Here is a 16,669-nt window from a genome sequence, read left to right on the forward strand (position 1 = left end):
TTCCCCCTCACGTTCAGGCGGAACTTCCTGTGCTTCAGTTTCTGCCCATTGCCTCTTGTCCTGTCACACTGGGCACCACTGAGAAGAGTCCGGCCCCATCCCCTTGACACCTTCCCTTCAGGTACTTGTACACATTGAGAAGATCCCCCCTCAGTCTTCTCTTCCCCACAGCTCTCACAACCCTTCCTCATAGGGCAGATGCTCCAGCCCTCTGATCATCCTCGTAGCCCTACGCTGGACTCTCTCCAGGAGCTCCATGTCTCTCTTGTAGTGGGGAGCCCAGAACTGGACACAGGACTCCAGATGAGGCCTCATTAGGGCTAAAGGAGAGGGGCAGGATCACCTCCCTTGACCTGCTGGCAACAGTCTTCCTAATGCACCCCAGGAGGCCATTGGCCTTCTTGGCCACAAGGGCACATTGAGGGCTCATGGTCAATTTGTCATCCACCAGCACTCCCAGCATTCTTTTGAGAAAGCTACCATTAAATGCACATTAGCACTTAATACTTTAATTACAAGAAGTGTGCTGCAATCAAGTTTATATATAGTAGATGATGCAAAAGCATGCATAGTCTCACTCACCGTTGAGGCAGAAGTCTGTCATTGGCTAGGTAGCCTAGTTTATGTATCTCTTTATTGTAATCTCCATACTTGGATTGGACAGCATAAGAAGCCAGAAGAACTGCAGTTTCTGGTGGACAATATATTTCATCATTTAGTATAGCTTCTTTTACTTGCAGGAAGAAAAGTCTCTGAGTTATTTCCTGAATTAATTCCTCCGATACATCCTCTGGAAAAAACTTGGCCCTGAACTTAAACTGCAAAGGATTTTCTTTCCTTACATCTTGCTGTGTTACCTGAGGGAGAGCAATATAGAAATAAAAATTAAAAGGAGCATTAAATAGTATATTAAATGCAGTTAGTTTAGGAGTAATAATCTCTTCAGCTGCTGTGCACTGAAATCCAAAGCTCCCCGAGAAGCCCCCTTCAAAACTGACTCATGATTCACATGGTACCGAATCAAGTACACTAATTTAGATAAATCAGACAATTTTGCAATCCTACTCAAAGACCCATTTAAGTTCCCTGTAGGCTTGTGTGAATTTGAATTTAGCACAGTAAAATCTGGAAAAAAAGTTGTGACACAAACAAAAAAAAAAGCTATAATTAATGATGAATTAGAGGAAGTAAAAAAAAATCAGAGATTTTAAAAGATTTCTTTAGCAGAACCTATTGCTTTAACATAGCTGAGAAGTRGATTCTTTTCAAAATCTTTGAACTGTTGCATTAAATACATGTGCTTTGTTCTTTTGTAAAAGTTAACTTAGTTCTAGTAATCATATTTTTCTATAATGGATAAGCATAATCATCAACATTTCTGTGTAAATTTTCTGATATAATGTGGTCATTTGGCAAGTTTTAAACAGCTGTCTACTCAGACTTTCAATAAAAGTTTATTTCACTTGGGCTCAACTTTCAGCCCTGATTATGTCTGCAAATAGAAACATTCAAAAATTAAACTAGTTTTAACATCAAATAATAGCGATTGGCAGAAGGTATATTTAGAGTAACTAACCACTCTCACAGACGACAATTCCACAAGCATTTTTGTGTACAATTTTGATTTTATGTGCATGAACAGTCTCTCTAGAATTTCAAGTGCTGCATGAGTCATGCATCTGTTTGCTTGCCTTGTAAGAAGTATCAAAAACTACAATATAGTGTAACCATTTAATCTTGTACTTAATCATGCAGCATGGTTATTATACTCAACATTTCCAGTGTGAATTTTAATATATATTTACTCACTGTCATTACTGTCCACCTGCTTCTGATCTATATATTCCATATGTCACTTTAATCTCACCACTGAGCCAGTGAAATGGTTCAGATTTTTTTTTTTTTTTGAATGATGATTTGTATTCTTGCCATAATAAAGCTGTATTTTCCATATCTATTCTATGATTTAATCAATCCTATCTGCATTTGATACAAATGTTTAAATAGTAACTTAAAAGTTAAATCCAGTTTATGTTGGTTTTTTGATTAAGAATCATTGTTACCTTAAAACCTCTTATGAAACAAATGAACAAGTGTTTTCTGGATATCAAGAACTGCCTTGATCAAAGTTAAGGAAATCAGCATATACATGCTGGTCCCTCAACTCTATAAGCAACTTAATTTGCTAAAGGCTTTATAAAGCAACTTTCATATATTTCTGCTAACTGATCTACCCAATTCTGTATTCAGAAGTCCTACAAACTACCTACTACATACATAAACAAAAGGTTAGGACCCTGTTTATAGATGCCTTGTTCAAAAATCTGTGGCTATACACAGGCAAATTTTTGAACCTCTGCATTTTTTCTTTTTTGAAACTTCTATTATATTTTACTACATGAAAATAGGATATGAATTGAAGTTTTCATAATGCACAGGTTACCACAGTATTGGAAATACAGAATCTGTATCTCTTCCTAAGTCAAATTAAACATTGATTATGCCTCTTCACAGTTAACCAAGCTGAAGAGTGTATTTTGTCATTTGAAATAGACGATAAGAAGCAACTTTTCAGCTGAATTTGAAATCAGATATAACTCGCCTCTAACATTAAAGCAACAAGCCTTATGTATTTTTAAAAGATACACTTTTACAGATGTAATGGAATCATTACCTTTTTATTTAGCTTTAGCCAAGTTGAGTAGCCTTTGCTGTCCACATACTGCAGCCCAAAAAACCAGACTTCACGAAGACCAACAGTTTTTACCACCTAAAAATAAACAATCCACAATTAAATGTAATCACTACAACAGAATCCTTTGTGATAGTTATTTTACAAAAAACATCTCCAACTGAAATAAGAATAATGTTTTAGAACAAAAAAAAATATATAAAATAGTAACAAAACATCAGGTTCAGGGGAGAATTCACCTAAAAGTTCTAAATAAACTCAAACACAACGTTACCAAACTTTCAACTTACTGCATAAAACAAACTGAGCGCCTGAAGAATACAAGGTAAGAAGCATGAAGCTGATCTTTTAAAATTAGGTCTGCGAACTGTCTGAAGACCTACAGACAAGTAAGTCCACTTTAACAAAAAACAATCAGTAAAGCTAAAATAAAGGATAATATTTGCAGACTTGTAGATAAATAGGATGTAATAAGGAAGAATCAGGTCCCTTTAAATATTTCAGACTTCTAAGAGTTGGTGATAAAAAGGATAAGGATGATCCAATTGACAAATTGTACAAAAATTTCCTACAGATTACTGGTCAGGTCTATCACCAAAGGCTTTTAATGAAACAAAATTGTCCTTGAATAGAGGAAGACTCTTTTTATGGATAAACCATTTAAAAAGCAAGAAAATAGGAACACATTTCTCACAACTAAGCTTGCAGTGTGACCACTAGAGAAGTCCCACAGGACTTCATAAATGCTCTGGAAAAAAGGATGAAATCGATCTGCTGTAGAAAACCTTTCAGCAAGATCTCTGAATGAACTATAAGAAGTAAGATGAGCTTCAATGAAAGATGAAATTTACTAAAACTAAATACTAAAAATAATAATAAAAAAAATCTTAATTATGTAAACAGGAAGATCTTTTAGTAGAGGAAAAAGATAACAATGCTGTTGTATTACTGTACAAATCTATGTATTCCCAGGCCTCTAATACTACACACAGACTGGCCATATCAGCTAAAAAGGATGCTGTAGCACTGGAAGCAGCTGAGAAATGTTGAAAAGAATGATCAGCAATATGGAACATCTTCTGAATAGATAAGACCAGAACTAACGCTACTGACAGAAATGAAGAGGGAAAAATATGATATAGATCTATAAAACCGCACATCATATTCAAGGAAAATAGAGAATGATTATTCATTATTTCTCATAATGTAAGTATTAAGAGAATCAACCGAAATCATTAGACAGCAAGTTCAAAACAAAGAAGCACTTTTACTACMCAAAGGATAATGAAACTGTGGAACTATCTCATAAGACTTTTGCATAGTAAAAGTACATGTGGATTCAATAAGCAATTAATTAGAATCCAACAAKGATTATTAAATAATTGTAAATTTTGGCTCTGAAAGATCCAGTATGGCAGTACTTACGTATGGGCTCAGGTTGAACCATGCTGGCAAGCTGGTTATTCGGCTGCATGTGAGGTAAATAAAATTTTACACATAGATCCTCCTCCACTTTAAAGTAGTACTATTGGGTTGCAAAATTAAGATTTTGAAAATTAGAAAATATCACAATTAAGGAAGCTCTGCAAACTTATTTCTGATCCCTTGCATATGTCTACTATGTCTTAATCACATAGGCATGTCTTTTTCTCCTCCTCTCCCTTTCACTTACAGCTTTAGTAGCCGATTCTGAGAATGCTCTTTACTTTGTGGCTCTACAAGTTGAGCCCTGGTACTTAATCAGCACTCTGAGCTGAAGTCAGTTAGAAATGCAGATTCTCAACTGCTCTGTACATAAGGCGTAACTTGAAATAAAGGAGACAAMCCTCACATTTTTCCTGAAGGAGAAATGCACCAAACCAGGAGTTCTGAAGCTCAGTGCTAAGAACTTGTCAAAAAACAAACAATCCCCCCCCACACACACACACCCCTCCACCACCAAATTGCGGTAAATACCCATCACAGGATTCTTTCCCTCCTAGGAAAGAGCTATAGATGAGAAACTGGTTGACTAAATGAGCACAGATCCCCACTCACACATTCTGATCAACAACAGGATGGACCAAGGAGACTAATGACAAATATGTTAAGACACTCTCTAAAATAACAGGAGTCATAAAAAAAAAAAAAAAAGTGGCTTTGTGCAATAAACAAGAACTTTACCAAGTTTCACAAAGGAAGAGAAAACTAAGCCRCAAACATCAGAAGTATGTCTTGTCTGCCAGCAGATGAAGAGGATGAAATCACACTGACCAGGAAACAAATCAACTTCAGAAAGTATCAGTTAAAAGCTGGAAACAACCATTGACTGAGAAAAGGAAGAACTGTTCACAAAGTGGTAGAAAACACCAGATAACACCTAAAATAGCAGATAGGTTATTTTCTGTAAAAAATAACTTACAAGGTTACTGTCATGTCCACCATCTCTGCACTAACCATAAAGACCAATCCAGTCAGTAACAGTGCTATTGAACTTTCTTACCATAGAGAAATAGTACAACTTTTGTCCAAAAATTTCATGCTGGTTTTGCAAAACAGTTCAGCTCTTGCTGTTATTCCATGGAACTCGCACAYAGATTTAAGGTCAGGCTGAAAATGCTTCTTCCCTCACACACAACTATGCTGACTGATTTTGTCTCACCTACTAATTTTTTAATTTAAATTTTTCAGAAGTTGATTACAAGAGCTGGTAAGATGTCAAAACCCACAGAGTGAATTCATGAACGTAGGTGAAGAGAACTGGAACATGCCAGGATAGAAAAAGAATTCAAAATGGTATCTTTATTCCCTGTTTGTGAAAGCTCCAGTATGGATGGAACCGATTACTTGGGCACAAGACATTACACTGCACAATGTCACCCCACCCAAGACTGCATGGCTGAAGATAGCAAAGATTGGCAAGAGAGAAGTAACAGCTCAAGGCTTTGGTGCCACAGAATACCATGCTTTTTACCTGATGGTACCATTGGTTAGACAAAAAGCAGGACAGTTGCCCTGTTCCCCAAAATTGTCCATGTTATTACACTTAAAAYGTCTACTTCCCTTCCATCAAGGAGTCTTTGTAGTAGGCCTGAAGGATCAATAGATCACCATGCATCCACCTGCAAGCGATAGCCATAGAGGCGGAAGACATTTTGCTACCGATTGAGGATGACAAGGGTACAAATCAGACAGTCAATTCAAAAAAAAAAAAAAAAAAGAGAGAGAGAGAGATTTCTTTCAGCTTACATACTAAAGGCATTTAAATGATCCATTAAAGTCTCTTTAAGCGTGTCATCTTCTTTAAGCATTACACATTTTGAGCATCTAATTTACAGTGGAGTGGACAGAAACAACAGTTCTACTAGAAAATTGATGATACAGTTAAACTGGTTTTGAAGAGTATTTTRGAATACTTCCACATTTTTAACTAAATACATCTCAGACTTGGATAATATTAAGTAATCATTAGTTAACTTGAGGAAAAAAAAAAGAAATGGCACATTGACAAGCCTTCACCCTTTACATTTTTTACAACATTGTACAACTTGAATCAAATAAATTATTTCAAGATTTTTATTTCTAATATCACATGGAATTAATATGAAAACAATCTTTTACAAGAAATAACATGTTCATCTTGTTTAAGTCAAGTAAGATGAAGACACTGATAAATGAGACCATGTAGCTCTGATGCRTCTGAAATCTATAAGTTAAAATTCAAAATTTTCACTTTTACCCTCTGAAATTCAACTAAAATGATCCTAGGACAACATTATTTTTCAAGTATTTAGAARCAGAAGTATTATCTGTCATTTCTATTCTTAGACAAAGATAGCAGCTCCCTTCACCGAATTTTCTGCCTTACATTTGTTATTTGACAATATTAAAGGCTACGGGAATTTCTCATCTGTGCACTTCTTACAGTTATGTTGCAGTTATAAGTACACTGTGATTAGACATTAAAAAAAAWTTTACTTTCAAAGCAGCTCCACACACGATTCAACCGAAATCTCACTGTTCATCTTTCTACAYAGGGCTGTCATCAAGTTTAATGCATTCCATTAGAATTAATGATGAAGCTCAAACAAAATGACTGCAGACTCAGATAATGTAATGGAAACAACAGAAATTAAACATGAGAACCCTTCTACTTCGTCAAACTATGCCTTAATGTTCATAATAGGTTTCTGTGTGTATATACATAAATATACACATATATAAAAACTATATTGCACACGCACACAAGTTACCTGATCAAAGAGCTGCTTGCCTGTTGTATTGGGTTGGATGGCAAATTCCAACTCTGCATCCATTGTGGTAACTCTCACATTGATCTACAGAAAATAAAGAAATATTTAGATCATACTGTGACAGTGTAATCATTTCATATACTGTGATTATCTTCTAAGAAACAATATATGATAGGTAACATCAACAACCATGATAGTCTTGTACATGTACAGAAGGCAACAAATGTAAAGAAAATGTGAATCTAAAAAAACATTTTCCTTCTGTTCAGTAATATAAAAGTATATTCAGTATAACATTTAACATTAGTTTTGAAAGTTAAGCCATGAAACAAAGCTTATAATTGATTTAATGGGATGACTAATACAACTATTGAAGACATCAAGGTGGCACTATACTACTGGGCACTATAGTTGGATGTGCTTCCCAAACCTGTGTAAAAGCAAGCTGAAGTAACAGGCATTATCATTTCAAGGTATTTACTTGGCAATAAAAAGAAAGCCAAACAGCCTGCTGCCCTGGCATTTCCAAAATTTAGAGGTCCGGCTCTCTTGAAGGAAACAAGAGAGCGCTTATAGAACTCAGGACAGACTAACAGCAGGTTTTCACCACTGATGCGCCTACAGAAGTTAGCTCCACTCACGCTGATCTCATTCAATCCATTTACTAAAAGGCTGGAATGTCACTGTCATTCAACAGACTTACCCACTCTTGTAAAACAAAGAATCATTTTCCAGATGATTCCCAACAGTCATGGTTTCTGTTTGTCCCAAAATAAGCACTCAGATGCTCCAGGTGGTATCTGGAGGTCTACCTTACTGCTCTAAAATCACTTGAATTAGCASATGCAGAAGGATGAAAGAAAAACAAGTACTACATACATAATACTGCCTTCTCACTTCTAGAATGGTYCCTCATTCCTGCTGCTGGGGTATCATACTTTATTTATCTTTAGTGAAGAAGAATATAAAGTATTAAACATCAAGATTAATTTGCTGTAAATGCAAAATTAGAAACGTGAAATTTAATCASATTTTAGACACAGGCAAATATATTGAGCCTTCTGTGTACCATAAAATATGGAACAGGAATAAATCAGGACTTAGATTAAAAGTACTTCTACCACTTCACCTGCTTCTCTATAAACCRTTTCCACTAACTATTCCCTAATTTTGCTAGTTAGTGAAACACCTTGAGAAGCAAGCCTGGAAAAGTCTCAGTGAAACAGAATACAGATCAAAAGAGTGAAAGAGAAAACTAGATGGAAGTTTGTCCCTGTATAACAGTTAAAGCTTGTTCACTCCTTTCTTTAGTGTCAAGGTAAACAGCTTTGGGCATGAGCTGGATATATAAGACAAGAGTAGCAGGAGCTGGAGGACCTCTAGGTTATAGACCTGCAAACAAGGACGATAGTGGGGGTTTAGCAAACTGTTTTTGTGTGCAAATACTGATAAAGAATAAGAGTTGAAGGCTTTGGAGGAAAAGATAGTGAACTTTTATTGAAAAAAAAAWGTAAAGGGTAGGTGTTGGGAAGAGGGAAAGGCACCGTGTTCTTTAGATTCGCCCCCTTCTCTTTCAAAGGAGAAAATTGCTTATTCTCTAATGCAACAGCTCATTTAAAATTTTACATGCAACTCATTGAGCTGGACTAGTTTAGAGCATGGTTGACCTTTAATTACATATTTTTAAGTAGTTTTTCAATATATAACTTTATTTTTTTTAAGTCTGTTTTACAACAGCTACAGATAAGTTAAAAGGAATAAGGCTAAAATGTAATTTTACTAAATGCCAAAGTACTGTTACGTAACAACAGCATTGCCAAAACACAGAAGTGCCACAGGGGCACTACAAAGTACAGCAAGTTAATCTAGTAGCAATAGACTTTAAATGTCACAGCAGAAATTTTACATAGAAAATCTAATTGCAAATRTCATCTTCTAGAAACAGACCAAGAACTAAAATACTTGAATGAATAATAAAACAACAGATGTAACTGGAGACAAAACTAAATACGGCCTGTAGATTCTGTAAGCTTCTGGATGTTACCAGTTCAAATATAGGCAGTGCTCTAACAGCTAGAACTGGGACAGATACAAACCCACATGTTAGGAGTATCTGGTCACTTACATGCATTACAGTAACTGCTAAAGACTACAGCCATTTCCTTTGCCTTTGAACTTCTSAAAATGTAAATGCTAGTTAGTAGTGGAGTATTAATCAAGTTTCCTAGGAAAGTCTCAAATAAAGGGATAACATTAAAATGTTACCCCTTGTAATATGACTTTTTTAAGAAAAGACTCAAAAAGGTAGTACTGCTCTTGATTAATGTATATCATTTTTCTCCTGAAGATGTTTGGACAGATTTAGATTCTGCCATACAAATACTGAGCTTTTATAGCTTTATAACCTATTGTTACAAAGCTCCAGTTATTCCTGGGCACGGAAAATAAGAAAGTTACTTTTGACAGAACCTGGGACTGAACCCAGAAGGTTTACTTATCTAACCCAAATCTGGCTCACAGAGCTCTCAATCAAACCTATGTTCTCAGTTACACTGTTGCAAAATAAAGCTAACAACCTGCTTTACAGAAAGTCATGGGGGGGGGATGCACAGACTTGTCTAGAAAACAGTCACACAAGGAACTCCCACACAGTAAATAAGGCAGGGAATTGAGAAAGACGGTCCACATGGGCAGCGGGCTGAAACTAGTGTAATCTGCTCCGGGGCATCCYGCTGCTTTGAACCACCCTTCTAAAACAGTACTGGTGGCAGGGAGAAGTCATCTGAACCAGAAATTAAGACGACAGACACTAACCTGGACCTGCTTGCTCTGTACTAACTTTACCACATAAATATGGAAACAGGAAGGATCTCTCTTGTAATGGTGACAAAACAAATCTATGAATGTTTCTTCCGGCAAATAGTGGAAGGCTACCACCACTCATACCACAAGACTCATTTTATGTCAACTTTTCAATCTTACTCTTTCTTCAGTCTTCAGAAGTTACCACAAAACATTAAATAAGGCTTAGTCAACTACTGCAGCTCCTGAGCCTCCTGACAAATCCAGCTCAGCTGCACACAGGCTCAGGGCAAAAGCTTCAACAAGGCTCATCTGGTACATTCATACATAACTGTGCTCAGCTAATCAACTTTCTAGGAGGTTCTACAAATTCCTGAGTATGTCTGAGAAAACACTGCTTTTTCAAAGACAAAAACTGACCATATTCAAATGCTATTTTTGGTTCCACAATCTAATAATTTGTTGTATTTATTACTGATCTAGAGATCAGTGTCATGGTGGTCGTGCCTGGGGAATATCTAGAAACACTATAGGTTTAGAAACTGGGCAACTTTGACCTTGCCAGAGGATTCACAGGGACCACATGGTGAGAAACCCCCTCCACCACCTCAGGTCAGGCAATGTCATACTTGAATTACAGCTCAGCAACAGACAGAATTGGGACTTGGCAATACAAAGCCTAGCCCTTGCATCTCGAACATAGTACCCCATAGTAACCTGGGTCCCTTTCTTAACAGGGTAAAGAAAATTCCAGTGCCGTCAAAAACCCATGCAGCTATATATAGTTTTAATGCAAGGATAAGAGAGCATCTTGGCTCTCACTTTAGACGTACAGCTAGACTGATCTTCATCGCGTACAGTCAGAGTAAGAACTGCAGTCTTGTGCTAAAGATGGGCTGGCATAAATCAAACAAACCAAACAAAAACGAAAACAAACGAAAAGCCGCCACACGCCAACCATAGGCAATATGTCAGCTTCTTTCAGGGTTTATCTCTTTTTGGCAGACTTTTATCCCAGATGTACTGCCTCTATGTAATTATATGTGAAATTATATGAACAAATCATTTAGAAAAAGCACAGGCTGTATCAAAAGGCCATAATGAAGAAGATACAAGGGCAAGTAAATGAGTCATTCTACACAACTTTAAAAAATTCTGCATTCTAACAGAAAGAAAATTCCTTACACTATATGTTTTCTTTAGTTGGCTACTTTTAAGAGTCAATTTTATAAACAAGGATATCGTAAGAACGTATAAAGTATACAACGAAGCTCAGTATAGCATAAATTCTGCTAGACATTTAGGAAAATCATACTGCAAAGCTCGGTTAGAACACTAAATCTATTTAGTTCATGGTTCTTAAAGTAGCAATGAGCTCGGCTCCTTTGCCTATCCTTGGCAACAACACTGCATTAAAAAGTGACGAGGGGCAAGAACCTCCCCCTTCAGAAGCACAAGAATTTTTGAAGAACTGCTACAGCAAGTAATTTAGCCTTACTCTGAGAAGACTGCTTTGTCCCAATTTCTTGTTTTTTTTTTTTTAAATCTATTTATTACAAACTCCTCCCAAATAACAGTGCTTTACTTTCAAATGCATTAAATCCTTGCCCAGTAGTTATATTTTGCCTCTTAAGCATCAAAAATGGTGAACTGAGTTTACCTTTGTTCTACCAAACTTGCTTGAGAAYGATTAAATATCGTGAAGTGGAAGGAGAGAACACGCATATACATTTATGTTGATTATCCTCTGTGAAGGAAGCAACCGATGTTCTGACGACAGAGGCTGATGGGATATAAGGAGGTTCACCACAGCTCACAAAACATTTAATCTGAATATCTATAAAAAGGAACCCATCTAGTAATTTATCTATAACAGAATGTATCTGTTCAGGTTGATGAACATACCTGGAAGAGTAACTTTCATATGCATATACTAAAGTGTACCTTTATAAAGCAATTATATTTTTGTTGTATATTTTCAGTACTTAGAGGTCTTTAAAAATTTCCACACTTCCTTGCGGTATCTAACTTCAACCTTGCACAATTTAATAGTACATTACACATTCATCATATTAACATTGGGGCCTCTCCTCAGTCTTAGATATGTTCCTTAGAATATGCACAAAAACACTGTTTAATTTAATAGTCTAATATTAAACATCTTCATACTATTAAAGAGAAACAGGTTACTGTAGTTTACCCACCTCATTAATTGCAATTCCTCATTAGGAAGCCCAAAACTGAGTATTTTTAGGTTTTTTAATATTTAAGAAAAAAATAAAAAAGCGTTTCAGTGGTTTTGCTTTGTTTTTATTACTCACTTCTAAAAGCCACAGGAACCAGTCCAATTCTAACTTATAATAAAACTGCATATAGCAAAAAAACTATCTTCCAAGAGCTTCTTCACACTAGTTAGCTGATTACTGCCTATATCATGCTTGCATATTAAACTATTTGTGTTAAGCAGTAGCAGTATATTGCTCTCACTGCTCTACACACTGTACAAACATGCAGAGTACACTCTGCACTAACCTCAGAGCACACATGCGAAGAGATGCAAGAAAAAAAAAGAACAAACAAGATAAGGTAAAAAGGTAAGGATCAAACAGCATTAGGAACAGGCTACAGAAGTAACAGCACTAGTAGTAAAGTCAAAAGAAAACCAGTCCAGTCCTCAAAACTGGTACCAGTTTTCCATTTATACTGTAGATATAAATCATATATTCAAACTGCAACTGAAACACTGTACTGTATCTCTCAAAGATCTTCCTGTAGAACAGTCACATTCCAGTGAATTTACAGTATATACAATTTTACTTTTACTGCTTTACAAAAGTTAATTTTGTAAATAATTTTGATGTCCATATTGTTCTAAAACTACTCCTTCCGGATACACAGTATCCTAAAAAATGCTGAGGACAACAAAAAAGATTTTTTTTTTTTTTTGATCTCAGTTACTTTGACATTTAGCCCTGTTGCTACCTACCATAAAGGTTTCTCCTTCATGCTTTTAAGCATGGTATGAAAACACTGCAAAATATCAGCAAAAATAGCTGATAGTTTTAACTCCTGTTACGCCCCGTAAATGCAACTAATATTTCAGTCAATTAAACCTAATCTTCTTAGCTTATGAAATGATTAACAGTTATGTAACTAATGATGTCTAATTTTAGCTTCCATGTTTCTATTTTTAGTGATGATCTGAGAGAACAGTATACATTCGAGAAGCATTTTGTACCAATTCATTTAGGAAAAAAGCCCTGAAAATAAGATTCACCAAACATTCTGTTCTTCAATGAGCAGAGAACTAAACACTTCCAAAAAAATCCTACATATTAGCACCGACAGCTTTGATTACAGCAATAAAGACCTAATGAAAGACTTTAATTTTTTTAAAAAGAAGGCTCAACAGAAGCTAAAATGAAACTTAATTTTGTACTGCCAGGCAGAACAGAGAATTATAAAATCCCAGGACTATTTTCTAAAAGTATGAAAAATCGAGTAAATTGGTCAAGAATGGAAAGTCAGWTTGTTCTTAATACAGCGAAAACAGACTTCTCTATTGAAGCAATCAAACTAGAAGACACTTCAATAACAGATTTTTTTCTGACATGTTTATTATTACATTAATGACTCAAGACAATATATTAAAGTCACTTTGACCCTTTTGAAAACAGCCTTTTCACTCAAGCTATGTAACCTAATAGCCTGTAAGAGACAAAATCCTGAACATAAATCCTTATTTCAGGAGATTTATCTTCTGAGAAATACCATACTGAGTTTGGTATTTTGTAAGATCCTTCACCAGTCGCTATTTATTTAGTTTTTACCTGGAATACTACACAAAGTTTCAAAGTAAAAATAGTCAAACTAAAATCTATCCAACTGGTTTAAACTGACACTAAGTCACAGGAAAAAAAAATCAATCTGATTTCATTATTTGCTATGCATATTAAAATAAAGTTTTATTCTAAAACGTGGARAGATTACTTACAGCTACATGGCTCAGGTTCACATATTTAGAAGAACAACAGAATTTCAAGAAAACATCAATAGGATCATTTCAACAGGATTTGGAAAAAAWACTTAAAGAGGTCACAGTAATACAAGGGAAGAGAGTGATAAAGTAAGTGCCAAAATTCTGAATTACGTTAATTTTCTCATTTATGTATGATACAACTGCATATCCATGATTCTGTAGTTACTTTTTAGGTTAAAAGAAGATCTCTAGAACTACAGAACACAAGCAGTTTTATTGCGCAGCTGTCAGAAAAAAGGGGGGGGGAGGGTTGAAATGCAAAGTTTCTAGAGCTGAAATACATTTGGCTGTTATAGATTGCCTTTAAGGACAATTAGCAAGAGCTGAAATGACTGCCAGATTAAGAGACCTTCTGTGGCTCAGTACTATCAAACTCTAGCAGAACAGGAAGGCCTGAAGAACAGTATCAGATTCATTAAACATAACCAATGACTAGGCTCTTACTGTCATCAAGAAAATGAGAAAAGCTTCAAGACAATCTACCATTTAAAGAGCAACCACAGCAAAATCTGACTTTTGATTTCATAAGTAAGGTTAATGAATCATTTGGCCTGCATGCTACTACTTCATTCACCAATTGCAACAACTTGGAGTTTACAGGAAAAAATGCATGACATTTTCCAAAAAAAAAAAAAAAAATAAGCCCCACAATTTAATTCCATTTCTTAATGGCTTTCACCTAGTTTTCTTCCGAATCTCACACATCACTAGATCACCAGAAATAAAAGCTCAATGCTTACATAAAGCCCCTCATAAAAGAAACAACGTTCTCTCACCTTTGGCATGCAGCTGCCTTCTTTCCTGAGGTCTGGTAGCCAATTTCCATTCTTAGGGTAGACTGAGACCACCTCCAACACTTTCTGCAATCTCAATTCTGGGGATACTGCTTCTCTTCTGAGCCATTCTAGAACTACATTTTCTATGATTCTCTCAGGTGCCTAAAGTAGAGGGAACCCTGCCTGCCTAAAATTTCACAAGCTTTTGACCCCACAGTCTAAGAAGAGGGAGCTAGCCTACGGCTCCCTTTTCTTCTAGTGATCAATTCTGTGATTTCATCAGTCTGCATATGCAGGGGTGGTTTCAGGGATCTCAGAACTACATGGCCTCCTAGTGACTTTCTTCCCTTATTCTTAAAATACGGTTTTCTTGTTGGGAAGCTCTACTAAAATCAATTAACACAGCCAGGACTCAAAAAGGTCAGAAAATAGTAGGCTGCTAATCCATTTCTGTACCTTTAAGAGTCCAGCTTTCTTTAGGAAGTAGGTAGGATATGAATAACTAGTTCTAATTTCATGAAATGCTATTATATTGCCCCCATTCGGAAGGAAAAAAATTAAATCACAGAAAAAGCAATATGATATAGTCAGTGTCAGCCAAACAGACCAAAAGAACTTAGTCCTCGCACAGTCCAAAACCCACAYTATTCATTAAGCTGCACCATTTCCAAATATGGCCCATTTACACTGGTAATTTTTGATAAATAGCAGAAATCTTTCATATGTCTGTGTCCATACTGTTATGTGTACACAAAAACACACACATTTATGATTAGGAACAACACAGATCTATTACTAAGTCACAAACTCAGTGAAACACCAGTAAATAACAAAAGCTTGACGGCTACTCCATAAATTGAACTGTATAGAAATCACCTCCACTGACGATTCAGTTCCCCCCTTTCACATCCTTCAATCACTGGAATTAGGGGGAAGAGACACCAAAAGTCATTTAACACATGCCCGATGAAATCCTAAGTTTCCTATATTATACCAACAGCAAAAGAATCAAGCAACAGAATAATAATCTCCTTAAAGAATTCTATAACAAGAAGTCACAGAATTAATTATCTTTTGGGACAGAAAGTGGATAAACCCTTATCTCAGCTGACAGGTGAATAAGAGATGATAAAAATTGCTTGTTCCCTCCCTTCTGCACCTACCCTCTACGTTATACCTTCCAACATAGTTAAACTACCACCTAAATTGGCCCTGTTACTATCATTAGCTCATTACACATGTGCTGCCTTTCCCTGCCAAATCCTACAACAAATCCTTCCATTGACTCTACCAGACCTTGAGTTAGGATCAAAGTATGCCTCCGTTACCCACTGTATGTCATTGCATCTCAAAGTCAACAGCTCCTGAAAAGCCGTTCTTCCTGCCAAACAGTGACCACCATGGTCAGTAAGCACTGCTCACATCTCCAAGTGCGCTGCACACAATTCACTGCAGTACCAATAATTTTTGATCTTTTCTTCCCATGTTGGTATTAAACTACTTGAACTCCAGATATATGCACTTAGCCTATCTTATGAAATCTACTCATGACAGACTGAAAATTATTAGAGCTCATCACCTCTAAAGGGTGGAAATCCTGCTAAATTCTAGATAAGTAAGAAGACAGCTACTTACTGGTTTCGGCATTTTTTGTTTTCTTTACAGTCTCTCGTCCAATTAAGCCTTCTACAAACTCCTGGTCCCCTTCTGTCAAAAAAACATAAAAGGTTTGTTTTTAAATCAACCGTAACAGAGCTTGTGTACATCACAGCAAACAGTACAAATTCCAAAGCAGATAAACAAGTGCTCTACATGTAAAAAATACACTCCTCAGCAGATAACATCAATAAAAAACTGAGTAATCCAGTACCAGAAGCTACAGGTGTCTATAAAGTACCAACCTTTCTAGTATTCCTATAATATACTAATCCACTAATGTTAGAATAAAGAGACAAGTTCCCAAAATGCTACACATTCCTTTAAAAACTTTCATATCAGACATCTTAAAATAATAAAAAGTACTACCATCACTTGAAAGAAAGTAAAATTTGCACAAAGAACTACAAAGGTGCAATTTAATGCTAACTCTGCTCAAACCTGAAACACCATGAAAATGAAGAAATAACCT

The 16,669-nt window shown here is 35.9% G+C and overlaps 1 protein-coding gene across 1 annotated transcript in view; it reads right to left on the minus strand.

The window, feature by feature from the left end:
* Positions 1 to 16,255, minus strand: part of RDX (radixin) — a 30,077-nt gene extending 13,822 nt beyond the window's left edge. The window contains exons 1-4 of the mRNA XM_085309068.1: positions 16,177 to 16,255; positions 6,925 to 7,008; positions 2,675 to 2,770; positions 583 to 857 (exon numbers count right to left, since the gene is read on the minus strand). Of these exons, the coding sequence (XP_085165194.1) occupies positions 583 to 857; positions 2,675 to 2,770; positions 6,925 to 7,008; positions 16,177 to 16,188 (467 nt within the window). The 5' untranslated portion in view covers positions 16,189 to 16,255. The remainder of the gene's footprint in view (positions 1 to 582; positions 858 to 2,674; positions 2,771 to 6,924; positions 7,009 to 16,176) is intronic.
* Positions 16,256 to 16,669: the final 414 nt, after the last annotated feature.

Source organism: Rhea americana, unplaced genomic scaffold (genome assembly GCF_003343005.1).
Source record: "Rhea americana isolate MKP2758 unplaced genomic scaffold, rheAme1 scaffold_29, whole genome shotgun sequence".
Classification (NCBI taxonomy): Eukaryota; Metazoa; Chordata; class Aves; order Rheiformes; family Rheidae; genus Rhea; species Rhea americana.